General features: G+C 48.5%; 2 protein-coding genes across 2 annotated transcripts; both read left to right on the top strand.

Moving 5' to 3' along the window:
* Positions 1 to 4031: 4031 nt before the first annotated feature.
* Positions 4032 to 4964, top strand: LOC134949704 (olfactory receptor 5A2-like). The gene has a single exon (XM_063938461.1). It carries the CDS (start codon positions 4200 to 4202, stop codon positions 4962 to 4964), a length of 765 nt encoding a protein of 254 aa, XP_063794531.1. The 5' UTR covers positions 4032 to 4199.
* Positions 4965 to 21777: 16813 nt separating this feature from the next.
* On the top strand, positions 21778 to 22744 carry LOC134947433 (olfactory receptor 5A2-like). The gene has a single exon (XM_063935529.1). It carries the CDS (start codon positions 21783 to 21785, stop codon positions 22728 to 22730), a length of 948 nt encoding a protein of 315 aa, XP_063791599.1. The 5' UTR covers positions 21778 to 21782; the 3' UTR covers positions 22731 to 22744.
* The last annotated feature ends 4877 nt before the right edge of the window (positions 22745 to 27621 follow it).

Here is a 27621-nt window from a genome sequence, read left to right as displayed (position 1 = left end):
TGCGTCTCAGCCATGCGTTCCAACCACTTCCTGCAAGTGTGGGGGCGGGACTGGCGCCTATATGCTGTTTATTTAATGGGGGCCGGTGAGGCAATATCTCTGTATAACAGTTACCTGCTATGTTGACTCTTGCTGTGATGCTGACTGCTTTGACCACGCTGTAACTCCTTGACAAAGGTCCTGGTGTGGACCGAAACGTCGGAAATGGATATTACCCTTGAACTGTGAGATTACCTTTTACATTAAATACTTTCTTTGCTGATTTATTGAAGTAAAGTCTGGAGAGTGCTATCTGTTCCACTAGGTGGATAATCCTGTATTATATATATATATATATATATATCTCCTATATAATAGCCCAGATCTGTGATCTTGTGATTCATTTGCTAATGCTGGGCGGAGTCACAACAGTGGGCGGAGTTAGTCAAATGAGTCACAGATCTGGCCAAATCTATAGGACACTAGGAGCAGCTGCAGAAGCAGATAGTATAGACATGGCACAGGCAGGGTGCATACCTCCCAGCTTTCACACACACACACACACACACACACACAGCGAAAAGGGGGCGTGGCTTCGCGGGAGGGCCCCATTTTCGTCAGTGAGGGGGCATGCCCAGCGCTCTGTGAGCTGCTGGCATGCCCCCAGGGGTTGATTATGAGTCCGGGGGGCCCAGGGTACTTGAGGCAGGGGAGCCCTATCTCATTGCTGTGCCTGCTGTGGGTTGGGGGCGTGGCCTAATCGCGGGACGTGAGGCCATGCCCCATTATGCAAATTCCGGTGGGTTTTTTTTGTTTTTTTTATGGTATTTTGGCCCCTCAGCTAGGGGTAAATCCAGAGGAGGTGGTCGCTCCCCCCCTACACACCCGCACAGGCAGAAGAAAGCAGGGAGACTGCTGCCTCCCTGCAACACCACAGACCTGCCAACACGCAGCAGCGTGTGCTGACTGTAGCACAATGCTGCTGCCGTTGCTGGCAGGACGGGGGAGCTTCTGAGCTGGGACAGAGCTACTCCAGCCGAGGGGCCCCCTAAAACTGTGGGGCCAACGGTACGTACCGCCTGCCCCCCCCCCCCCTTAATCCGGCTCTGCTGCTGGAACCCCCCCTTAATCCGTACCCCCTGATGCCCCCTCTCCCTCTGTCTCCACTATTCACCGCTGCTCTGCTAAGCAGAACAGCGAGTACAGGAGCTTTCCAACTGCCCCCCCCCCCCCCCACCGCCAGACACTGCGACCCGCGGGTGGGACAGCGGGACAGACCCCAAAAAATGGGACTGTCCCACGAAAATTGGGACATTTGGGAGGTATGGGGGTGTGTGAGGGGGTATGCCATACTTGACCCCCACATCAGCATACTCAGCAGGGTCTCTCTGGCAGGGAGGAGCGTCACATTCTGGCACACTCCACGCTTCTTAGCTGTAGTTTTGTGGGTCACCAGCCGCTGTGCACTTTCCGTACTGCCTCTGTTATCTCCAGCCCCTGCAACCCCACCGCTAGCTGCAGCACTGCCACCCACAGTGAGTTGCGCCCAGCTCCTTCACACACTTTAGCCGGCGGGTAGCGCTGCAGAAGTCCGCGCTGCTTGCAGGCTCTGACCCCCTCCTCCCTCCAGCATCAGCGTCTCCTGGGAGCTAACCAGTCACTCCCAGTCTCCCCTTACCATAGTGCCCAGCAGCCGTGAGGTCCGCGCCACGTGCATGCTATGACCCCCTCCTCCCTCCAGCCGCAGCATCTCCTGGGGGCTAACCAGTCACTCCCAGTCTCACCTTACCACAGTGCCCGGCAGCTGCGCGAGGTCTGCGGTGTGTGACTGAGGAGGGGGGGAGTGATGCGGACGGGCAGAGGAAGCAGGACTACAGCCTAAGAGAGTCAGCCATGCCAAGTCTCCACCAGCAGCAGATGCTTATGTCTCCCCCACACCAGCCCCCCTCCACCCGCAGCATCTGCAGACACCCTCCTCCATCTGCGGTCCCCCCCTCACCCACCCCTCCCCCACCAATGGCACCCCCGCACCTGCCCCACCACCACCTGCAGCACCTCCGCACCTCCTTCCCCATCTGCCGCAACACCCGTACCTGCCCCTCCCCTACCCATGGCGCCTACGGACCCCTACCCCACCAGTGGCACTCCCGCCCCTTCCCATCCCACAACACCTCCGGAACCCTTCACCCTTCTGCAACATCCCCACACCTGCCCCTCCCCCACCCATGGCACCCCTGCCCCTCCCCCACCTGCAGTGCCTCCGGACCCCTCCCCCATCTGCATCCCCCACTCCTCTGCCCCTCCCCCGCCCGCAGCACCTCCCAACCCTTCCCCATCCGGGCCCCACCCCCACTTCCGCCCCCCCTCCATCCGTAGCATCTACAGACACCATCCGCAGTACCCCCCGCACCCGCTACATTCTGTACATTGTGGCCTGCAGGTGCTGTTCACGCCGTCGCAAGGGGCTGCGCCTCCTTCACCATCGCACGCCCTTTCATTGTGCAATATTTAACCACTAACAAAGGAATGCAGGTGATACTCCATATAACACAAATATTGAACCCCAGAAAGGCATGCAAGGGTTAAGGGGGCGTAGCCCCTTGCGACGGTGTGAAGAGCGCCCGTAGGGCGCGATGAAGCACTTAGTATATATATATATATATATATATATATATCATATCATATCTTCAAGGAAGATCAATCATCATGTTGATATGTGACTGAAATGAATTGTTACCAACACAATTATTTGTATGGAATTTTGTTGATTGTCACTTTGGACATATTGTGATACAGCTTATTTTACTGTATTTTATTAAATAAATAAGTCTATTTCTTATGAATTTTCATTATAAGTGACAATTTTTGATATACCAAAGAAAATCACCAGCTCCCTGGGGAAACTTTATCTTTCTTGTTCTTAACCATTGTACCCCGTCTAACAGGGGGTACTTCCCCTTGGTGTAGCTTTTTATATCTATAGCGCGTTAAAGGTCTTATACTTTTTCTACTATATATATATATATATATATATATATATATAGCCAAAATGGTTTTATTCAAAAGGGAAGTACATCGGTGGTCATTCCGAGTTGTTCGCTCTGTATTTTTTTCTCGCAACGGAGCGATTAGTCGCTAATGCGCATGTGCAATGTCCGCAGTGTGACTGCGCCAAGTAAATTTGCTATGCAGTTAGGTATTTTACTCACGGCATTACGAGGTTTTTTCTTCGTTCTGGTGATCGTAATGTGATTGACAGGAAGTGGGTGTTTCTGGGCGGAAACAGGCCGTTTTATGGGTGTGTCCGAAAAAACGCTACCGTTTCTGGGAAAAACGCGGGAGTGGCTGAAGAAACGGAGGAGTGTCTGGGCGAACGCTGGGTGTGTTTATGACGTCAAACCAGGAACGACAAGCACTGAACTGATCGCAGATGCCGAGTAAGTGTGGAGCTACTCAGAAACTGCTAAGAAGTGTCTATTCGCAATTTTGCTAATCTTTCGTTAGCAATTTTGATAAGCTAAGATTCACTCCCAGTAGGCGGCGGCTTAGCGTGTGCAAAGCTGCTAAAAGCAGCTTGCGAGCGAACAACTCGGAATGAGGGCCATCATTGGATCCACCTGACGTTCGTTTCACCTGTTTTCCTATATATGTACATATTGCATAGCATTTGTATTGAGCCCAGATTTACAGAGGTTCCGGTTGTGACGCCAATATTTTAGAATTAAGCATTAATCTGTGCTCTCTGTTATTATATTACATTGGTCATTAATAACCCCTATTGTGACTTTATTGTACTAGTCACTTAATGTCCTCTTTGCCACTTTGGTAATAAGGGTCACTGAATACGTTTGTGTTGTATAAAATAAATACATACATTCTAAATACATTGAAGAAACAAAAATAAGGAGCCTCTCTCAGGCTAAAAATTAAAATGCATAGAGAGCACTAAACTTATTATTTGCCCTGTAATACATTTTTTAAAAAGGCATAATATTCCTATAACACTTCTTTCCATCTTTCAGACCAACAGTGATACAATGGCAATAGTTGTCCACGGAAACAAGTCCTCTGTGTCTGTATTCCTGGTTGTTGGATTATCTGAATCGGAAGAACCTCAGCTTCTCCTCTTCCTCATCTTCCTTAGCATCTACCTGACCACTGTATTTGGTAACATAGTGATTCTAACTGTGATTTCCTCGGACCAGCGACTGCACACACCAATGTACTTCTTCTTGGCCAACCTTTCCATCATAGATATCATTTTTTCTTCTGTAACTGTCCCCAAGCTCCTCTTCATCCTGCTTACTGCACAGAAGTCCATCCTCTACTCTGAATGTGTCACCCAACTTTCGTTTTTCCAGTTCTTTGTGGTGGCCGAGTGCTACCTTCTGGCAGTGATGGCCTATGATAGATACGTGGCTATCTGCTTCCCACTCAACTACACGCTTATTATGAGTAGAGAGGTCAGGTTCAGGATGGTCATAGCTTGCTGGGCTTGTGGTCTAGTGAACTCAGTTGTCCAAGCATTTTCCATCTCCCACCTTGATTTCTGTGGACCCAACATAGTAGAGCATTTCTTCTGCGATGTCACCCCTCTCTTTAAGTTGTCTTGTTCGGACACACGGGTTGGGGAGGCCGTGTTTTTGGTAGTGGTAATTGTTGCTGGGATGGTGCCACTGACTTTTATTCTGGTAACCTATGGTCGGATAATCGCTGCAGTAACAAAGATTAGCTCCAGCCGAGGGCGCTATAAGACCTTCTCTACTTGTGCCTCTCATTTTACGGTGGTGGCCCTGTATTATGGCAGTGGGATCTTCAGCTACATATGGCCATCCTCCACCTATGCCATGGACAAAGACGTCAAAGTGGTGGCTGTACTGTACACTATCATGACCCCCATGTTGAATCCCATCATTTACAGCCTGAGAAACAGGAACGTAAAACAGGCATTAAAGAAGGCAATGGGGATCAAGGGAGGGAATTAATGTCTCTCCGTCAGATGTCTCTACGCAAGTGCACCCTCCTGTTTCTCAACACAACTATATTGTGAATGCATGATGGTATCGGAGAGCAGTATATCTGTATACAGGGCCCTGTTCAGGTTGGTTAACAAGCGAAAAAAGTTAGCAACTTTGTTGCACTGCAGGTGAGGCAGATGTAACATGTGCAGAGAGAGTTAGATTTGGGTGGGGGGTGTTTAAACAGAAACTTAAATTGCAGTGTAGAAATTAAGCAGCCAGTATTTACCCTGTACAGAAACACTATAACCCACCAAATCTAACTCTCTCTGCACATGTTATATCTGCCCCACCTGCAGTGCAGCATGGTTTTGCCAAGTTGCTAACTTTTTTGGTTGCTAAACAACCTGAATAATCCCCATTATATATATATATATATATATATATATATATACATATAAATTCCAAAGATAAAGGACGACACTCACAGGATTTTGCAAAACGTGTATTCTCCAATAAGAAATTTTCTTTAAGATTCCATCAACGTTTCGGTGTTAATACACCGTCATCAGGGTGCATATAAACAAACGAAGTGACAAACATAACACACAGTGTGACTTACCCAGCTTATAAAAGCACCAAGCACCAAACGACCCCACCGTATGTGCGCGCCAGGACGGCAGCCGGCGAGGCGTGACGCACCCCTGTGACATCACCAACCGGTGCACCACCGTGACGTTGCGCCGTTGCTAAGGCAATAAGACACGGCTCCGTCAGTTGCCAGGACGCAACACGCGTCACTGCCCTTTCGAACCCGGTTATGCTGCCCCAGCTACTCCATCCCCAGCGCCCACAGGAGAACTGTATTTAAAAACACCAAAGTGAACAGCACAGACAAGGGGTTAAAAACACAGTGTAAAACAGTGTGCAGGTTGGACTGTAGAGCCCAGAACAAGAATACAAGAGACCATAAGACAACCAGTAATCCAAGTATAAATAATATATGAGCAAAATTCTTAAAAAATAACATAGTAAACATAAACCGGTTAAGATAAACTATTCCAGCAGATCTTCTCATTAAGGCCCTTCGGAGCCACAGTGTCCAAACGGATGATCCATCTTGCTTCCATAATTAATAATTTCTGATTCCTGTCACCCCCACGTCTCAATTCTGGTAGGTGATCGATGATCATGTATCTCAAACTGGCTAGGCTGTGTTTCCTATCACCAAAGTGTTGTGCCACAGGTTGTTCACTTTTGCCCGGCGCAAGTGCAGCTCGAATTGCTGATCTGTGTTGATTTGCACGTTCCTTAAAGGGACGGATCGTTTTTCCCACATAGTAATAACTGCAAGGACATCTGATGAAATACACCACATGCGTAGTTGAATAGGTTACTGCATGTTTAATGTGAATGTACTTCCCGCTATGTGGATGTCTAAATGCCGTCCCAGTGTCAAGGTGGTTGCAAGTAGCACAATGTATACACTTATAACATCCAGCCTTGCGAGTAGTAAGAAAACGGGGGGTTGTGCGTCTAAAGGATATCCGGACTCCAGGTCGACAGCACAAAGGTCGACACACCTTAGGTCGACGCCAATTGGTCGACACACCTTAGGTCGACATGGGCAAAATGTCGGCGTGGACAAAAGGTTGTCAGGAACAAGGTCGACATGGAAAAAGGTCGACATGAGTTTTTCACAATTTTTTTCTTTTTTTGAACCTTTTCATACTTAACGATCCACGTGGACTACGATTGGAACGGTAAAGTGTGCCGAGCGAAGCGAAGGCACCATGCCCGAAGCATGGCGAGCGAAGCGAGCCATGAGAGGGGACGCGGTGCACTAATTGGGGTTCCCAGTCACTCTACAAAGAAAACGACACCAAAAAAACATAAAAAACTCATGTCGACCTTTTTCCATGTCGACCTTGTTCCTGTCGACCTTTTGTCCACGTCGACCTAAGGTATGTTGACCAATTGGCGTCGACCTTTGTGCTGTCGACCCTCAGTCCCAGACCCCGTCTAAAGTCAGTGATATCAGTCCGTACCACAATATCTCAGATGTTTCTCCCCCTCTGATGGCATGCCATGGGTACCACTGACTTGAAACCGCGCAAATCAGTGTCGGTGCTCACAATTGGCCACAGAGCCTTAGTAGCTCGTTGTGTAATATTGCTGCTAGTGGTATAGGCCGAGGCCCACAAGATTTTATCTGAGCCTTTATTTTTACACCTCTTGTTGGCAAGCTGGGTTTCACGTGGAATGGCAAGAACCTTACTTTTTTGTTGTATTAATAACTTCTCAGGATATCCACGGTTTAGGAACTTCAAGACCATTTCCTCAAGTTGAGCCTCCAACAGATCTCTGTTGTTGTTAATTCTGGCTACCCGAAGCATCTGAGAATATGGTAAACCAGACTTGAGTGCAATAGAGTGGTGACTTGAGAACCTTAATAAAGTATTTCTGTATGTTGTTTTTGAATAGACAGAGGACACCAAACGTCCATTATTGTTGGTAAGTTGTACATCCAGATATTCAATTTCAGTGAAACTGGTTTTGTACGTGAATTTGGTGGGACCTGATTGCATATTGATTTTATCAATGTACATACAAAACTGCTCCTGTGTACCGGACCAAAAGTTGACCAAGTCATCAATGTACCGTAGAAGTAACTTCACATGCTGCATAAAAGCTGGATTATTGAAGAACAGATCTTTCTCTTGCATAAACATAAAAATATTTGCGTATGTCGGAGAGACATTTGATCCCATAGCACAGCCTGCTAGTTGGATGTAATACTGACTGGTTGTGTTATGGTCTCTTGTATTCTTGTTCTGGGCTCTACAGTCCAACCTACACACTGTTTTACAGTGTGTTTTTAACCCCTTGTCTGTGCTGTTCACTTTGGTGTTTTTAAATACAGTTCTCCTGTGGGCGCTGGGGATGGAGTAGCTGGGGCAGCATAACCGGGTTCGGAAGGGCAGTGACGCGTGTTGCGTCCTGGCAACTGACGGAGCCACATCTTGTTGCCTTAGCAACGGCGCGACGTCACGGTGGTGCGCCGGTTGGTGACGTCACAGGGGTGCATCGCGCCTCGCCGGCTGCCGTCCCGGCGCACACACACGGTGGGGTCATTTGGTGCTTGGTGCCTTTATAAGCTGGGTAAGTCACATTGTTGTTATGTTTGTCACTTCTTTTGTTTATATGCATCCTGATGACGGTGTATTAACACCGAAACGTTGATGGAATCTTAAAGAAAATTTCTTATTGGAGAATACACGTTTTGCAAAATCCTGTGAGTGCCGTCCTTTATCTTTGGGATTTATATGTTCACTGCATATGTGAATGGACTGCAGCCCCTAGGTATTTGTCTGTGATTTATTGAGTGCCGATATATGTGGGATTTTATATATATATATATATATATATATATATATATCGCACTTAATTGGGACAATACCCATGAACAAATTTCCATTTAACACATCTGTGGTCCTTTTGTACATCCAATGTGCATGATTGTTGTTATTTTAAGGGTGAGACTCTATAGGACAAGTGAATATATCAGTACATTAAGTCCTCCTTATTATGATATTTGACCCATTGGTCCTTCCATTCCATTGAAAATAGGGAACAGGGCAGTATTAAATATTAAGCCCACCTGGGACCCACTCTTATTGTAAAGAATCCTGGTGGTTCTTCCTTTTGATTGTTGTCATGCGGTGATATTGTGCATCATTACCATGTTCATGTATAACTGGTAAAGTTACTAGTACAGAGCTATTGCCACTTTGGCACTTCCGGTGATCTACTAAACTCTCACTGACTTTTTTTTCAATGGGAACTGACCTCTGTCACCATAGTCACTGGGCCACCTCATTCAGTGGTCGGTCACCATGGGAGTGCCTGACAGTCTGGTTCTCTAATATTCACAAAAGGACACTTGTGGCTCATGTTTGACCTAGTAAATGGGACCATATCATTGACAAGCCGTTGAGATGAAGGTTACCAGTTAGGGCAGTTATCACAATTAATCTCATCCCAGTTCCCAGAAACCATTTTATGATAAAACCAGTGGTACCCATAAAGCATCAGCCTGGAGCCCTGAAGACACGCATGTACATGACAGTGCTAACTCTGAGTTACAGTTCCCGTTGGACTAGTCAGGAGCCAACGCAACTGCAACCTTCTAAACAGTGGAGAAGTAGACAATGGACAGGATGTACTCAAGGAAAAATGTGGTCTAAACCCCATTTTCAGGGATCTTATTGCATTTCCATGTGTACTAAGTCCTGCATGTTGGGACTTCGGTGTGGAGGGTAAGGCCATCTCTTGCTGTCATATCCATATGGAAGCCTATGGGCTTCTTTCCACATTCTCGCTCCCAGCACCACAATTCCCCCACCACCACCACCACCCCACCCTCGTTGCTGCCTTGTCCCCTTGTGTGGGGGCACCCCCCTCCATAGCTCGGTGCAGGGATCTGGTTGTGGTGTGCAGCGGATATCCCTCCCTGTGATGCGATGATCATTGTCCACTCACCCCCACCTCAGCGCCGGGCTCTGCAGCAGCGTAACGGGCCCCGGCATCCTCCTTCCGATAGACCACCAGAGACATACACACACAGGCCTGTCCCTTCGCTCTCGGCCTCCAGGCTGCACTGGCTGAGCCCCAGCAATAGATGGTGGGGTGCAGCTGGTGCCCGGGTTTTAATACTAATTGCACATGTTCGTAGGCTACATATGCAATTAGTTTAATTGCGATGTGTGGGGGGATGTACTGCAAATGGTTAGTAAATCCCACCCAAAGAGACAATTTTGCCATAGCAATCAATCAACCTGCTTCTACCTATCCTTTTATAGAATGTACTTGATAAATGTTAACTACATTGGTTGCTATTGAAAACTTCTCCACTCCTCTACTCTTTAGAAGGTTTGATACATATTCCCCCCTTAAGGCCCCCACATATGGAGCGATGTGTACATGGCGATGGGACCCTACAGAAGGCCGACATCAGCGAGTGCACACACACATGCCGAAGCCGGCAATGATGAGCAACGGCGGGCCGGGGGAGGGACATGTCCATGCTACGTTCGGCAGCATGGCATCATTCGCCACCTCCTCAGATCCTTCTGCATGTTGAAGGGATCTCAGGAGGCGACGAACGACCCACTGGTGCACGCATCAACGTCGTTATCATGCCCACACACGGCACTTTTTAAACGATGTGACGGTCCGAGTGGTTCGGAGATGCCCACATCATTTCAAATATCGTGCCATGTGTGGCCACCTTTAGTCTTCTGGTGGTGTTTGCCTACCAAAAGCAGAGTGGCATGAAGCTGATAGCAGAAGGAGATGGACACCAAACTATTGCCATAAACTATCACCCCAGGGCTTGATTGCTAGATTCTGTGCTGCGCTGATATATCCATTTACACTAAGCAATATACGGATTGATATGTTTTTTTAAAAAGAAAAATTCTACCCAGTTGGAGACTTTTATTATTCAATAAAACTTGTTCTATCTGGAAAGATAACTGCCTAGATGATGTTGTGTACTCAGGAGTAAAAATGATGGTAAAGGGGTAAACTGGACAGATAACCTATCCAGGTTAATCCAGTGTTGGGATCGCTCTTGGCAAATTTAAGGGTAAGGTGCTGAGAGTGAACCTGGGGATAACCGAGACTTGGGTAGGGAAGACAGCGAGAGCCACAGAGGAGGATTCTCGAGATCTAAGGGGTCTATTTACTAAGCTTTGGATGGAGATAAAGTCGCTGGAGATAAAGTACCAGCCAATCAGCTCCTAACTGTCATCTTTCAAACACAGCCTGTGACACGGCAGTTAGGAGCCGATTGGCTGCTACTTTATCTCCACCCACTTTATCTCCATCCAAGGCTTAGTAAATAGACCCCTAAGTCTCCGGTCACGTGTGATCACTGCAAATTGTGAAACAGCCCTGTCTCGTGTGGTGTAAAAATGGTGTAGAGCCGCTGTACAGGTAAACTAAAGAGAAACACCTCGGAACAGCGCCATCTGCAGGTGATCTGACATCTGACAGACATTCAGGTCTCTAACCCTAGCACCCCATGTGAGATAAGATGAAAGGAATATGATGATGAATTTGGTTGCAGGGCCCAATCATGGAACTACAGAACAAGTATTGCTATTCAGTAGAAGGCCATTCTTTAACTCTCTGTCTCATAATTCCCTGACCTCCTTCCAGAACATTTCTGTCTTCCGTGTTTCATCAAGTGCGGCTACCCACGTGGATGCCTAAATCAAACACTGGTCCTGCAGATTTAGGCTGAGATGTGTTTGGCTGATATGACAAAGTGAATAGATATTGTCAGGTGAGACCTGATTACACATTATTTCCTACAAAACAAGGGTGACATTTTGAAGAACGGTGCTGGTTGCTGCCCCCCAAATGGGCAGACCACAAACCGCCGGATTTGTACATATACCGTTGCGTTTCCTTACAAATCTAAATCAGGCGCAATGCCAGAGACTTTACTCTCTCTGTACAAGTGCCATCTTGACAAATATATCATCAGAAAGATGGCGCCACTGGGACCAGGTGTTCGTGAACTCACAGCACATGAAGGGTGGGGGCAAACCAAGCTTTGAAAATGCCCCTGTCTCACCATAATGCCATAAGCTACATTGGTGCTAGAAAGTCGGTAAACCTTTTCAATTTTCTGAAACTCAGCATAAATGTGAGCTAACACGTGTTGAGATCTCGAAGTTTAAAAAATAAAGACAACCATACTAAATCAAACCTTACACATAATGATATACTTTTTCATTTATTCATTGATCAAAATGAATGATCCAACATTCCATTTTTCTTTGTAAACAGTATGTGACCCACTAGGATTATTAACCGCCCTTAACCACCTTATTATCAGGTAGATAGTGTACAGAGATAATTCAACACCATTGTTACCTTTCCCAGAAGTGGTCCTTCAGAAAAATCACTCCAAGTGCATGGCACATGTTCCAGGAGATTACAATGGCCCCCGGGGTAATGTCACAGGACCAGCAGATTCTCTTTCACTGGCTAATGTCAGTGTTCATGAGACCATCATCCAGCAAATACGAAACAAGAGTACTGGGTAAGGAAGGGCAGCTACTCCATCAGAAGAACATTAATGCTTGTTTGCTAAAGATCACCTAGATGTTCCACCTACTGGAAGAATGTTCTGTGTACTCATTAGTCTAAAATAGAACGTTTTAGTTGAAATGAGAAAAGTTATGTTTGAAGAAAACTAAACACTGGATTCCAACATAGGAATCTCACGTAACACAGTGGTGGCAGTATCATGATTTGGGGCTGTTTTGCTGCCACCAAACCAGGAGAACTTGCCACCATTGATGTAACTATGAATGCTGGACCCAGGGGAATTTTTCGGAGACCCTGAACTGTACAGGAGAAGGTCAGGGCCTCTATTCATAAACTGAAGGTGGGTCTTGCAGCAAAGCAAAGACTATAAACGCTCAAATGAGTCAACAGATAATGGTTGAAGCAGAAGAAATTTCAGAAGAGTTCAGACCTTAATCCAACAAATATGTTGTGGAAGGAACTTCATGCAAGAAATCCCACCAACATCCATGAGATGAAGCAGTTCTGTATGGAGGAACCGGTGAGAATTCCCCAAAAACTGATGTGCGTGATTGATCAACCATTACCGGAAAGGTTTGATTGAAGTCGCTGCTGCCCAAGGGGCCACAACACTTCCAGAATAAACAACGCTCAATAAATAATGACAAAATATTTTCTATAGCGTGTTATTTGGTATTTTGTGGTCCTTTAATCTATTTTGATGCCTTATACCCTTTTCCGGGTTAACCCAGGTTACGGTTTGGTGTGAAAGGGTCCCCAAAAAATAACCCAGGTCCATTTACCTGAGAATCAACTTGGGTAAAGAGCAGGGTTAAGGGGCAATGTGAACGGGTGACCCGGGTCCTGTTGACACCCTGTGGAGAGCCGGCTCCCCGGCGCTTGGAGGTGATATCATCTCCAAGCACCAGCAGTGAAGCTCCAGCAATAATCCAGGTCCAGCCTGCGGTGTAAACGAGTTTCAAGCCGAGTGACACGGCTTGAAACCCGTGTTCAGTGACCTGGGCTAGACCCAGGATTTTGGTTGATTAGTTGAAGATCTGAGGACGTTTCAGGCCACATTGTGCAGAAATTCCAAAACTTCTAAAGACTTCGTAAATTTTCTAGAGCCGTGAGTCCCATGATGCAGTTTGTGTTATGGAGTGCATTGTGTAGAAAGTTTCCAGGTGTGAAAGTTTTGCAGAGTTTAGAAAGTTACGTTGTGCAAGAGGCGATGATGCCATGTGGGATCTGCCCCAGAGGGCTTTATGACTGTACATAGGAGAGCAGGTGGCAGAGCGAGCATTGGAGACATCAGGAGAGACTGTGAGTATGGCACCAGATACATCACGTCTAAGCAACGGGCTGTCAGGAATCATAGGGATATGGCATACCACCCAATATGACCCTTTCCAGGAGGGACAGAATGCTCTGCTTCTGGACTTCTCTCTTAATATATGATTGTCTGCACCTGTGTTGAACAGGTTAATGGATAAGAAAGGTGTTTCAGCACAGGTGATGTCTCTCTTAAATTAAGAGGGAAGTCCAGGAGCAGAGCATTGTGTCCCTCCTGGAGAGGGTCATGTTGGGAGGTATGATATGGTACATACTACTCATATAACACCTGTATTTAATTTGCACCTTGTGCTGTTTCTGTCTGCCGGGTCATTACACTGTAGCCATACTTGCCTACCTGACCCTCTCCATGAGGGAGAAAATGCTCTGTTCCTGGACTTTCCTGGTAATGTATGATTGCCATCACCTGTGGTGAGCTAGTTAATTGATAAGAAAGGTGTTTCACCACAGGTGATGGCAATCATACATTACCAGGAAAGTTCAGGAACAGAGCATTTTCTCCCTCATGGAGAGGGTCAGGTAGGCAAGTATGACTGTAGCACTGATGTCATTGTGGAGTCTGCGGCAGGATATTTCTTTCACAGGTAACGGCTCATTTCCTGTCAGCTGCTTCCACAGTGTTTTATAGCAGATATGCTTGGTGGAGGTTTCGCAATTAATAGCCAGTGTGCAGGTGAGTTTCACAGCAGGATACATGTCTTATGTTTAACACTAATGTGATAACCTGTGCCACCTTTATAAGATAGATAGATAGATAGATAGATAGATAGATAGATAGATAGATATGGGCTCATTTATCAATGAGTGATACATTTAACTGTGAGTGATATATTGCACAAACCAATCAGCTCCTAACTGTCATTTTCAAACACAGTCTGTTACATGGCAGTTAGGAGCTGATTGAAGGGTCTTAACAAAGTTCAGGAGGGAAACATTCTTCAAAGGAAAAGAAGTATTAGAACTCGAGGGCATACATTGAGACTGGAGGGGGGGAGGTTCAGGGGAAATTTAAGGAAAAATTACTTCACAGAAAGGGTAGTGGATAAGTGGAATAGCCTCCCATCAGAGGTGGAATAGCCTCCCATCGGAGGTGGTAGGGCAATTTAAACATACTTGGGACAGGCATATGAATATCCTTCCAAAGAATTAAGGTAAAAAAAGGGTTGAGATTACCTAAAGGATAAAATAAAAAAGGGGCAGACTAGATGGGCCAAGTGGTTCTTATCTGCCGTCAAATTCTATGTTTCTATTGGCTGGTGCAATTTATCACTCACAGTGAAATTTATCACTCATTGATAAATGAGCTAGATAGATAGATAGATAGATAGATATCTTGACGTCAGACACCCGCCCTGCAAACGCCTGGACACGCCTGCGTTTTTCCAAACACTCCCTGAAAACGGTCAGTTGACGCCCATAAACGCCCTTTTCCGGTCAATCTCCTTGCGATCGGCCGTGCGAATGGATTCTTTGTTAAATCCATCGCCCAGCAACGATCCGCTTTGTACCCGTACGACGCGCCTGCGCATTGCGGTGCATGCGCAGTAGTAACCTGTTCGCTGTGAAAAACGGCAGCGAGCGATCAACTCGGAATGACCCCCACGGTTTTGCCCATTAGCTAACAAATTTGCAGCAGAGATCAGGTCTGAATTAGGCCCATAGTCAAAATCTGTACTATCAGTGCTACCTGGGCTCTGGGGGAGTTCAAGGGAAATCGCATAGTCAAAATCGGACATAGCAAGCATCTCGCCGTGTGTGTCATTTCAGAAGATTTAGGGTGGGATGTACGAAAGCCGGAAATGCAGACAAAACTCTGAAAATGCAGTTTTCAGAGTCTTGGGGGTAAATTTACTAAGATGGGCGTTCTATTTAAGATGGGATGTAGTCCATAGCAACCAATCAGATTCTACCTCTCATTTATCTAGCACCTTCTAGAAGATAATACCTGGAATCTGATTGGTTGCTATGGGCAACATCCCATCTCAAATAGAACTCCCATCTTAGTAAATTTACCCCAAGGTCACATTTCCATATGTACCAATCTCCATAATCTCCGTAAAGCCTTTGATTTGATACTTGTCAGATTAATTCTCTGGCTCATAAGTAGATAGGTTAGTAGGAAGATTAGTAGATAGGTTAGTAGGTAGATTAGATAAAACTTTAGCAATTGCTTATTTTTCCCCAGACGGCAGCAGAACAATAGCTTTAATTTGCAAAACAGCTTTGATTAGTTGTGAGACATTATTTTTGCTAGTATAAGAAGTGTATACATCTGAATACTGAGCATTTTGGACGTTTGACTTCCATCGTGTAGTTATGGATTTTGTATTTATCTATGTCAGTTTATAATTTCATATCTACACACTCTTATGAGCATATCTCAGAATATTTCACATTACAGTATATAAGATAGGGATCCTTTTATCATTTTATTTACAAAACAACTCTTAAGGTGCGTACACACTGTGCGATATTTTAGTCAATTCCTTCTGCGCAATATTTACTAAAATATTGCACAGTGCGTATGCCGCAAACGATGGCCGAGGCGCGTTCCCAGGGGTCATTAATGACCACCTCTGTCTGCCGTACAGGATGCGGTCAATTTACCTACAATCAAAATCCCGACGGCTCAAAAGTCCGGCAACCATTGACCGACGGTCAAACTCCCGACAAGGTCAAAATCCCGATATGGTCAAATTGCCGACATTTAAAATACCGACAAGGTCAACATACCGACATTTAAATTGTTGACAGGAGGGAAAGTTGAAATGAGTTTTACATGATTTTTTCATTAAAACCGACTTGTTCATACTTTACCATCCCAGTGGACCTGGAGGGGGAATATAACAGTGTGCCGAGCGCAGCAAGCCGTGTGAGGGGACGCAGTACTCTTATATGGTGTCCATGTCGACCCATGTTGACATACACACTAAAAAAACTATAAAAAACTTGTGACAACATTTTGACATGTCGACATTTTAAATGTCGGTATTTCTACCTTGTCGGGAATTTGACCGTGGGTCAATTGTTGTCGGTATTTTGACCGTGGGGATTTTGATTGTAGGTATTTCATACTAAACCCGGCCGTACATGCAGGTCAATTGGCTGTGTCGGCCAAAACTGCATGTAGGGGCCAGCGGCGGCGTGATGTCAATGAGCGATATCGTTTGCAGTATCGCTCAGTGTGTACGCACGATGTCGGGCGGCCCGGGAGGGAAGGGTACACACTGTGCGACATCATTCATGGAGCGTATTGCACAGTGTGTAGTGTACCCACCTTTAGTGAATATAGGAAATCATTTCTGTCTCTTTTTAAATACCTTAAAAAAATATTATGGCAGCTCAGCGAGACTCTGCGTTCCTGGTAATACTGTCACAGACCGGTAAGAGTTAATTTACCCCTTCACTTGGACAGTCTCATCAACACTTACTGGAAAAAAACGCAGTATAATAGATAAAATGAAATAAAATAAAAAAACTTAAATGAAAAAATGGATTACCAAAGAATAAAACATGTTTAATATGACTTTGTTCTGTTATTGCCGACCTGGGATATTGATAGCAGAACAGAACCTTGGTGGTACAAATACTGGGGGTCATTCTGACCCGATTGCACGCCGCAGGCAGAGGTGGACGCTGGGCAGGGGGAGAGGGGGGGCGGAACGGCGGCGTTTGGCCGCCGTTTCGTAAGCGCGGTCCGGCCAACGCAGGCATGGCCGGACCGAACGGGGGTCAGGCTGCAGCTGCTGCACGACGTCACATACAGCCGCTGCGGGCCGGGGAGCGATGAGTAGCTCCCGGCCGGCACGCTAAAGCTGCGCTGGCTGGGAGCTACTTTTGAAGTGCAAAGGCATCGACGCTGTGCGATGCCTTTGTACTTCTGCGGGGGGGGGAGCCGGCACTGACATGCGGGGCGGACTAGCCCTGTGCTGGGCGTCCCCCCGCATGTCAGTGTGTATGATCGTAGCTGTGCTAAATTTAGCACAGCTACGATCAACTCAGAATGACCCTCACTGCCGCAATATCTGCTAACTTGACCTAACTATTCAGATGGAGGGCGGAGACTTTACTGACGGCAGGAAATAGCCGGCAATCGCTGGGGGTAATCCTTTTCATATATTGGGCAAAGCTATCATTATTTATTTATTATTTATTAACAGTTTCTTAATTATACAGCGCAGCATATTCTGTTGCGCTTTACAATTAGAAATATATGTGTCTGGTTGCCAACAATAATACCCGTTTTAGGGTTCTTTACCCATTGTGAAGTATTTTCATATATATTTAAAAGGGTTTTATTTGCCACAAATATATGTTGCTCCCTATTAACTGTTTATAACTGATGAAGTGATCTTTGCATTGGCGTTTCTGTAATGGGTGCAGTGTGTGCGGTGCACATGGGGCCCTGAGTCCCGGGGGGGGGGGGGGGGGGGCCCACACCGCACACACTGCACCCATTTCTCCTATACTTACCTCTCCGGAGTCCATCACTGACCGTGTGTGGGCCCCCTCCTCTCCCGTAGCCGTCGCACCGCTGCTAGCGCACTGACCACTAGAGACTCTCGCACAGTGCCAGAGTCTACAGCACATGCGCAGGACTCCGGAAAAATGGCGCGGTGGCCATTTTTCATAGTCCTGCACATGCGCTGTAGACTCTAGCACTGTGGCAGAGTCTCTAGTGGTCAGTGCGCTAGCAGCGGTGCGACGGCTACGGGAGAGGAGGGGGCCCACACACGGAGTCTGCACACTCTCTAGAGACGCCCCTGGATCTTTGGTACGTTATGTATGTCCTTTGGCTTTAGGTAATATTTATATTTTACTAGCTTTTACCTTACATACTACAACGTCACAGTATTCATATTTGTGTATTTTAAATTCTCAATTGTTGTAGCGTTGCAAACATATTCATAGCGAGTTTCTCTTCCTGCTACTATCTAATTTCACCACTGGGGGGTGCACTTCTGTGTGACTGCAAATACTTCTTTTTATGCCCCAGATATACTGTACTTATGGCAGCTGCTCTTTACCTCTGGTGAGGTGTATTTGAAATGCTTTAAGCAGCTGCTGGAAAAATTGTGAGGCAGCTCCCAATATAGAGGTCTATTATTTACTAAGACTTGGAGAGAGATAAAGTGGACGGAGATAAAGTACCAGCCTGCCTACAGTCTGTAACATGACAGTTAGGAGCTGGTTGGTTGGTACTTTATCTCCATCCACTTTAACTCTCTCCAGTACATAGACCTCTTAGATGGGGACAGGCCAGTGACAGTAGCAGCCAGGATCTCAAGCCACTTACTACTGACCATTATACCTTTACAACTAGCTTACTATACTTACAATTCATAAGCTTCCAACTGAGGAGCAAACAGCACTTGTGCTAAGTGACTGATTGCAGTACATTAGGTTTGGTGTTCAAATCCCCTGCTTGGTATGCTGAGCTATGTGGGTTTTTAAATACAGGGAGATAAACTAGATGACAACACATAAATCCAACAATCACTGATAGCTCACAAGCATTGGTCTGTCTTTCTGTCTGTCTGTCTATCTATCTATCTATCTATCTATCTATCTATCTATCTATCTATCTATATATATTATATATGACTCTGCTGCATATGGCTCCTGATTGTCTCATTATGGGTGTCAGGTATAAACACCCATAATGAGACACGTTGATAATCAAACTTTGTGTTTGTACTTTTTGGATTTTGGAGCTGAGTGCCGCACCTAAGAAGCATTGTATATATATATAGAGAGAGAGAGAGAGAGAGAGGAAATGGGTAAGAACAGAGACTTCTAGTGCAGTAAGTAGTGGGCTATGGGGGTAATTCAGAGTTGATCGCAGCAACAAATTTGTTAGCAGTTGGGCAAAACCATGTGCACTGCAGGTGGGGCAGATGTAAAATGTACAGAGAGAGTTAGATTTGGGTGGGGTGTGTTCAAACTGAAATCTAAACTGCAGTGTAAAAATAAAGCAGCCAGTACTTACCCTGCACAGAAACAAAATAACCCACCCAAATCTAACTCTCTCTGCACATGTTATATCTGCCCCCCCCTGCAGTGCACATGCTTTTGCCCAACTGCTAACAAATTTGCTGCTGCAATCAACTCCGAATTACCCCCTGTATGTGGAAACCTTCACCAATTCAGAGCACCCTTGAAATTAAAAAGTAACATCTCAAGTGGACATATCCACTTTTTATGTCGCTTGAGTTTAGGTGAAGCCCACAGTCTGGACGCTCTTTTGCTCAGCGATGGAATCTCGAAGGTTTCGTCCAACTGGCGTCACACGCCTGGGCTCCTGGCTACTTTTTCTCTCTTCTATATATGGCATTGCTGGGGACTTGAAACATTCAAGATTCCTCTAGATTTAATGAGAAGACCGACTGAACATTGGTCATTTGGAATCTGGCAGCCACCCTTTACCAGGGGAGTATAAAGTGATTCTATACAGTTGGACATTATCAACAATATTGGGACTGAAACTCTGCGTGGGTATTAGATAGATAGATAGATAGATAGATAGATAGATAGATAGATAGATAGAGGTTGAGTATCCCATATCCAAATATTCTGAAATACGGAATATTCCGAAATACATAATTTTTTGCGTGAGAGTGAGATAGTGAAACCTTTGTTTTCTGATGGCTCAATGTACACAAACTTTGTTAAATACACAAAGTTATTAAAAACACTGTATTAAATGACCTTCAGGCTGTGTGTATAAGGTGTATCTAAAACATAAATGAATTGTGTGAATGTACACACACTTTGTTTAATGCACAAAGTTCTTACAAATATTGTCTACAATGACCTTCAGGCTGTGTGTATAAGGTGTATATGAAACATAAATGGATTCTGTGTTTAAACTTAGGTCCCATCGCCATGATATGTCATTATGGTATGCAATTATTCCAAAATACGGAAAAATCCCATATCCAAATACTTCTGGTCCCGAGCATTTTGGATAAGGGATGCTCATCCTGTGTATATATATATATATATATATATATATATATATATATATATCTCTATCATCGCAGTGGTAACCACAACGTTTCGGCACTTGCACACCCTTTGTCAAGTTGAGCATAATGGATCCTAGGTGATTTTGCACATGCGCTATGGGGAAGTCACTGGAAACGTGGCGCAGGCACCTGTGCACAAAGCCAGTCTACTGTGCTGCAGGAGAGAAGGTGGCTTGGATGGGGCCTGCACACGGACCCTCATCTCTCTTACACTGCTTTTTCTCAAGTAAAAACATCAGTCAAACACACACACACACACACACACATATATATTGTGTAAGGTCTGTCCCAACAGCAGCCACTGCTAGAGAGCCAGGAGTGAAGAAGGAATGCATCACTGGGTGGGAACACAGTAAGAATGGGGGCAAGATATATGGATAATGTAATGGTTAGCATGACTGCCTCATAGCACTGAGCACTGAGGTCATGGGTTCAATTCCCACTAGGGCCATATCTGTGTGGAGTTTGTATATACCCCACACACACACCACCACCCATCTCCTGCTTGCATGGGTTTCAACTGGTTTTCTCCTACAATGTCCTATATATTTTAGGGAACTGAGGAAGAAGAAATCACCCTTAAGTGAGACTGATAGTAAACGCTGCTGCGGGAGGGGGGGGGGGGGGGGGTTGGACAATTAATTGAGGGGTTGTTACTCTCCCACATTGTGATCTTCACTTTACAAGCAGCAGACAGCCATCCAGACCGAACAGATTATCCCAGTTGTAGTTCCTTAGTAATATCTCTGTGCACTCTGAGTTTAGGGTGGTTGGGGCTTATTAAAAACAATAATATAGCAATACATATAACATTCGTTAATAATTAAGCTATAGAGACCTGGGAGGGAACATGTTGCACTGGTCTGAGCAAGGTCCCGATATTTATGGACAACCTGTGGTACTGCAGACCTCAGTTTATTTGAGGATCCCAGTGTACTGGAGACAGGGCGATGTGAACTGCTACATCATGACCCCGCTTCCCTCCGCTTAAACCTGCAGTTGTGCCATTGAAACGTGGGTGGAGTAGACAAAATGGCGCCATTCACAGCTAAATGGGTCATCCAGTTCCCAGACTGTCCACCTCACTGAGGAAGGGTGTGATGTCCAGAAAAGGTTTGTTGTTTATGAAAGTTTTAATGCAGATTTGTACCTTGGAGCAATGTTAGTAAATAGCCATGGTTGAGCTAATGGTATTTTGACATCAATGAACTAATTCATTCATGAGTAAGGCAAAGGAAAAATAAGGTTTAGAAAACAGTAGTGGACTATTATCACTGTGAAGAGGAGCTCGTTAGGGTAGGTGTCATTTATGGCCACTATCTAATTGCAACTTTGCTTCTTTTAGATCAATGATTATTCAATGGAATACTCTAACTGGGAAAACCGGTCATCTGTGTCCATCTTCCTGGTTGTAGGGCTTTCAGAAACCCCAGAACCTCAGCTCCAGATTTTCCTCATCTTCCTCCACATCTACCTTATCACTGTTGTTGGTAACATTGTGATTCTTGTCGTGATATCTTCAGATCAGCGACTACATACGCCAATGTACTTCTTCTTGGCCAACCTTGCGGTCATTGACATCTTATTGTCCTCCGTCACTGTCCCCAAACTCCTGTTCATCCTGGTCACTGCCCAGAAGGCCATCTCCTACGCCGAGTGCATCACCCAACTCTATTTCTTCCAGTTGTTCATGGTGGTGGAGTGTTACACTCTTGCCGTGATGGCCTACGATAGATATGTGGCCATCTGTTTCCCATTGAACTACAGTCTAATCATGAGCAGAGCAGTGAGATTCAGGATGGTCATTGCTTGCTGGGGTAGTGGTCTTGTGAACTCGGTGGTCCAATCTGTGTCAATAGGTCAGCTTGACTTTTGTAGGCAAAATAAAGTGGACCATTTCTTCTGCGACGTTACTCCTCTCTTCAAGTTGTCTTGTTCTGACACACGAGTTGGGGAGGCCCTTTTCATGATAGTGGTAGTCGCAGCTGGGATGGGGCCACTAATCTTTATTCTTGTAACCTATGGCCGAATCATTGCAGCGGTTACAAAGATTAGCACCAGCAGAGGCAGATTTAGGACATTCTCCACCTGCATTTCTCACTTCACGGTGGTGGCCCTGTATTACGGCAGTGGGATCTTCAGCTACATCTGGCCATCCTCCACCTACGCCATGGACAAAGATGTCAAAGTGGTGGCTGTGTTGTACACAATCATGACCCCTATGTTGAACCCCATCATTTACAGCCTGAGAAATAGGGAGGTAAAACTGGCACTGAAGAAGGCTTTGGGATTTAGGAGTATAAGATAAGTACTCCACAAAGAGACCGTTTATGGCTTTCCAGACATGGATTACTGTATTCTATAAAGTATGGATAGAGATTAAAGTAACAAAAGAGAAGCCAAATTCTTCAAAACATGTTTATAATCATATGTACCCATTAATTTATGTTGGAAACAATTTCTACACTCTCTTTTTATCCAACAAAAGGGTTAATTTTATGATCGCCCATACCTTTATCTCTGCTTATATGTCAGGATCTGGATTAACCATTAAGCTAAATGAGCACATGCTTAAGGCATTAAGGGAAGGGGAACACCACAGAAAATTTCCATTGCCGGATTTGCCATTGACCATATGTTGCAAAACTGCAAATGGTGCAGTTGAACCAGGTTCCTCAAAAAGGGACTCCCACAATAAATAAATAAAATATATTATATATATATATATATATATATATAGTGTGTGTGTGTGTGTGTGTGTGTGTGTGTGTGTGTGTGTGTGTGTGTATGTATATATATATATATATATATATATATATATATATATATATATATATATATATAAAATAATATAATAGTAATAATAGAGGTTAATGACATATATTAATCTTGGGAATTCAACAAAATCAGAATCTGGTAATTGGTAAACTGGGACATGCTCCACTGAGGCTGACGTGATCTTGGTAATATCGGCTGTCCTGTTCAGTCGTCTGCTGAGAGTGAGTGCAGCAGTGGTCAGTACAGTGTTGCCAGATGGGTGGTGGGGGTCTCCAAATGTGGACATTTTTAAAGGCCTTAGCAAGCATTTTGGAGATAACTTTTCTTTGAGTTTTTTTTGGGTAGCAAAATACAGTATAAATGGGGGCACCAAAATCTTTTAAATGCTTGAGGCCTCTAAATGTCTTAATCCAGTATACGTGCTTACTAATATCACTTAACGTTCAGGTGCAGGGCGTGGGACCTCACTGATAATGATTCATATTAATGGGATGGAGAAAGTAGGTCCTCAAATGAGATATCCTGATAATAAAACACTGATTTGAAAATGCAGTATTTCATTTATATAGGCCTGTGTTGAAGGCATCCATTTTTGAGAAAAATTCTAAGAATTTTGGTTAATGCTCTTGTAATTAGATAAAAAGAAAGTATAGAGAAAACCACTGGCGCTGAAGCCTTACAGATGACCCCTAATTTGAGGGGTAATATTAACCCAGTATGAATGGGATAATGAGAAATTATCCACAATTAAATGGTGAATGACAATGGATAATTTATTACAACATCATAGTAACATGATAAAAACATCTCCTATATATTTGCCCAAGTCTGTGACTCTGTGCTGGCCGTAACGCTGGGCGGAGTCACAGGCACAGATCTGGCCAGGAACAGTCCCCTCCCTCTCTCCACCCAGTCCCCTCCCGATCTCCGCCCAGTCCCCTGTCTCCCTTCTCCCCGTACTGCCCCTGGTGAGTGGTGACACCGCAGCCGCTGACTGTGAGCGGAACTCACATTACCCGCCTCACAGTCTTGCGGCTGCCACTGAGTCAGGGAGACATGCTGAACAGTGACTCGCCCCCCCCCCCTCCCTTCCGCCCGTGGCAACCGCCCGCATCTGCCCCCCTCCCGCTGCACTCCCGTCCCCTCCCCCTCCCGCAGCACCAACATCCGCAGCACTCCCGCCCAGAGTCTTCACTTTTCTAACACCCGCTGCGGTCGCGGGCGAAAAAGGGGGCGTGGCATCGCGGAAGGGGCGTGGCTTCGTGTCTTGACCCCCGTTTTCGGCACGTTGTGGTTCGGGGGACACTGCTGAATCTGCAGTGCTGGCTTCTGCGCTGTGACAGGAGCCGGCACTTTGGTGTCACCCCTCAGAGGGTAACACCCGGGTGCGGGTCGCACTCCCCGCACCCACGTTGTGGCGCCACTGCTCCTGCCCCCTCCCCCACCCGTAGCACAAACACCCACCGTCTCCACCCACCACCCGCGGCACTCCCGTCCCCTCCCCCACCCAGAGCACAAACACCCACGCAACCCACCCGCGGAACTCCCGCCCCCTCCCCCACCCGTACCACCAACACCCGCGGTAACCAACCGCATTCGCCCCCCCACCCGCTGCACTCCCACCCTCTCCCCCACCCGCAGCACCAACACCCGCGCCACCTACCCGCAGCACCCACCGCATCCACCCACCACCCGTGGCACTCCACCTCACCCGCAGCACCAACACCCGCGGCACCCACCGCATCCACCCACCACCCGTGGCACTCCCCCCCCCTCCCCCACCCGCTGCACCAACACGCGCACCACCCGCGGCACTCCCGTCCCCTCCCCCACCCAGAGCACAAACACCTGCGCCACCCACCCGCGGAACTCCCGCCCCCTCCCCCAACCCGTAGCACCAACACCCGCGGCAACCAACCGCATTCGCACCCCACCCGCGGCACTCCCACCCTCTCCCCCACCCGCAGCACCAACACCCGCGGCACCCACCGCATCCACCCACCACCCGTGGCACTCCCCCCCTCCCCCACCCGCAGCACCAACACCCGCGGCACCCACCGCATCCACCCACCACCCGTGGCACCCCCCCCCCTCCCCCACCCGCTGCACCAACACCCACACCACCCGCGGCACTCCCGTCCCCTCCCCCACCCAGAGCACAAACACCCGCGCCACCCACCCGCAGAACTCCCGCCCCCTCCCCCACCCGTAGCACCAACAACCACGGTAACCAACTGCATTCGCCCCCCACCCGCTGCACTCCCACCCTCTCCCCCACCCGCAGCACCAACACCCGCACCACCTACCCGCAGCACCCACCGCATCCACCCACCACCCGTGGCACTCCACACCCTCCCCCACCCGCAGCACCAACACCCGCGGCACCCACCGCATCCACCCACCACCCGTGGCACTCCCCCCCCCTCCCCCACCCGCTGCACCAACACGCGCACCACCCGCGGCACTCCCGTCCCCTCCCCCACCCAGAGCACAAACACCCGCGGAACTCCCGCCCACTCCCCCAACCCGTAGCACCAACACCCGCGGCAACCAACCGCATTCGCCCCCCACCCGCGGCACTCCCACCCTCTCCCCCACCCGCAGCACCAACACCCGCGCCACCTACCCGCGGCACCCACCGCATCCACCCACCACCCGTGGCACTCCACCCCCTCCCCCACCCGCTGCACCAACACCCGCGGCACCCACCGCATCCACCCACCACCCGTGGCACCCCCCCTCCCCCACCCGTAGCACCAACACCCGCGGCACTCCCGTCCCCTCCCCCACCCAGAGCACAAACACCCGCGCCACCCACCCGCGGAACTCCCGCCCCCAACCCGTAGCACCAACACCCGCGGTAACCAACCGCATTCGCCCCCCACCCGCGGCACTCCCACCCTCTACCCCACCCGCAGCACCAACACCCGCGGCACCCACCGCATCCACCCACCACCCGTGGCACTCCCCCCCCCCCCCTCCCCCACCCGCAGCACCAACACCCGCACCACCTGCGGCACTCCCGTCCCCTCCCCCACCCAGAGCACAAACACCCGCGCCACCCACCCACGGAACTCCCGCCCCCTCCCCCAACCTGTAGCACCAACACCCGCGGCAACCAACCGCATTCGCCCCCCACCCGCGGCACTCCCACCCTCTCCCCCACCCGCAGCACCAACACCCGCGGCACCCACCGCATCCACCCAACACCCGTGGCATTCCCCCACCCACAGCACCAACACCCGCACCACCTGTGGCACTCTGCCCCCTCCCCCACAGCACCAACACCCACTGACCCCCCCCAGCGGCACCCAACGCATCCCCCACATCCGCTCCCACCCGCGGCACTCCCACCCGTAGCTCCCACACCTGCAGCACCCCCCGCCCCTCCCCCACCCGCTGCAACCCTGCCCCTCCGCCGTATCCACCCTCTCCCCCACCCGCAGCACCAACACCCGCGCCACCTACCCGCGGCACCCACCGCATCCACCCACCACCCGTGGCACTCCACCCCCTCCCCCACCCGCAGCACTAACACCCGCACCACCCGTGGCACTCTGCCCCCTCCCCCACCCACAGCACCAACACCCGCGGTAACCAACTGCATTCGCCCCCCACCCTCTCCCCCACCCGCAGCACCAACACCCGCGCCACCTACCCACGGCACCCACCGCATCCACCCACCACCCGTGGCACTCCACCCCCTTCCACCCGCAGCACCAACACCCGCGGCACCCACCGCATCCACCCACCACCCGTGGCACCCCCCCTCCCCCACCCGCTGCACCAACACCCGCGGCACTCCCGTCCCCTCCCCCACCCACAGCACAAACACCCGCGCCACCCACCCGCGGAACTCCCGCCCCCAACCCGTAGCACCAACACCCGCGGTAACCAACCGCATTCGCCCCCCAACCGCTGCACTCCCACCCTCTCCCCCACCCGCAGCACCAACACCCGCGCCACCTACCCGCAGCACCCACCGCATCCACCCACCACCCGTGGCACTCCACCCCCTCCCCACCCGCAGCACCAACACCCGCGCCACCCACCGCATCCACCCACCACCCGTGGCACCCCCTCCCTCACCCGCTGCACCAACACGCGCACCACCCGCGGCACTCCCGTCCCCTCCCCCACCCAGAGCACAAACACCCGCGCCACCCACCCGCGGAACTACCGCCCCCTCCCCCAACCCGTAGCACCAACACCCGCGGCAACCAACCGCATTCGCACCCCACCCGCGGCACTCCCACCCTCTCCCCCACCCGCAGCACCAACACCCGCGGCACCCACCGCATCCACCCACCACCCGTGGCACTCCACCCCCTCCCCCACCCGCCCCTGCAACCATAGCACCCTCACACCCACCCACCCCCAACCGCACCACCCCGGCTAACTGCCCCCTCCCCCACCCGCGG

The sequence above is a fragment of the Pseudophryne corroboree genome, chromosome 8 (assembly GCF_028390025.1).
Source record: "Pseudophryne corroboree isolate aPseCor3 chromosome 8, aPseCor3.hap2, whole genome shotgun sequence".
NCBI classification, from domain to species: domain Eukaryota; kingdom Metazoa; phylum Chordata; class Amphibia; order Anura; family Myobatrachidae; genus Pseudophryne; species Pseudophryne corroboree.
The sequence above is the reverse complement of the archived record's forward strand: the minus strand, read 5'-3'. Positions and strand labels throughout refer to the sequence as shown.

Bases quoted from the DNA above. Each gene is read 5' to 3' on its own strand.
- LOC134949704 (XM_063938461.1), top strand. From the start codon at position 4,200: ATGTACTTCTTCTTGGCCAACCTTTCCATCATAGATATCATTTTTTCT.
- LOC134947433 (XM_063935529.1), top strand. From the start codon at position 21,783: ATGGAATACTCTAACTGGGAAAACCGGTCATCTGTGTCCATCTTCCTG.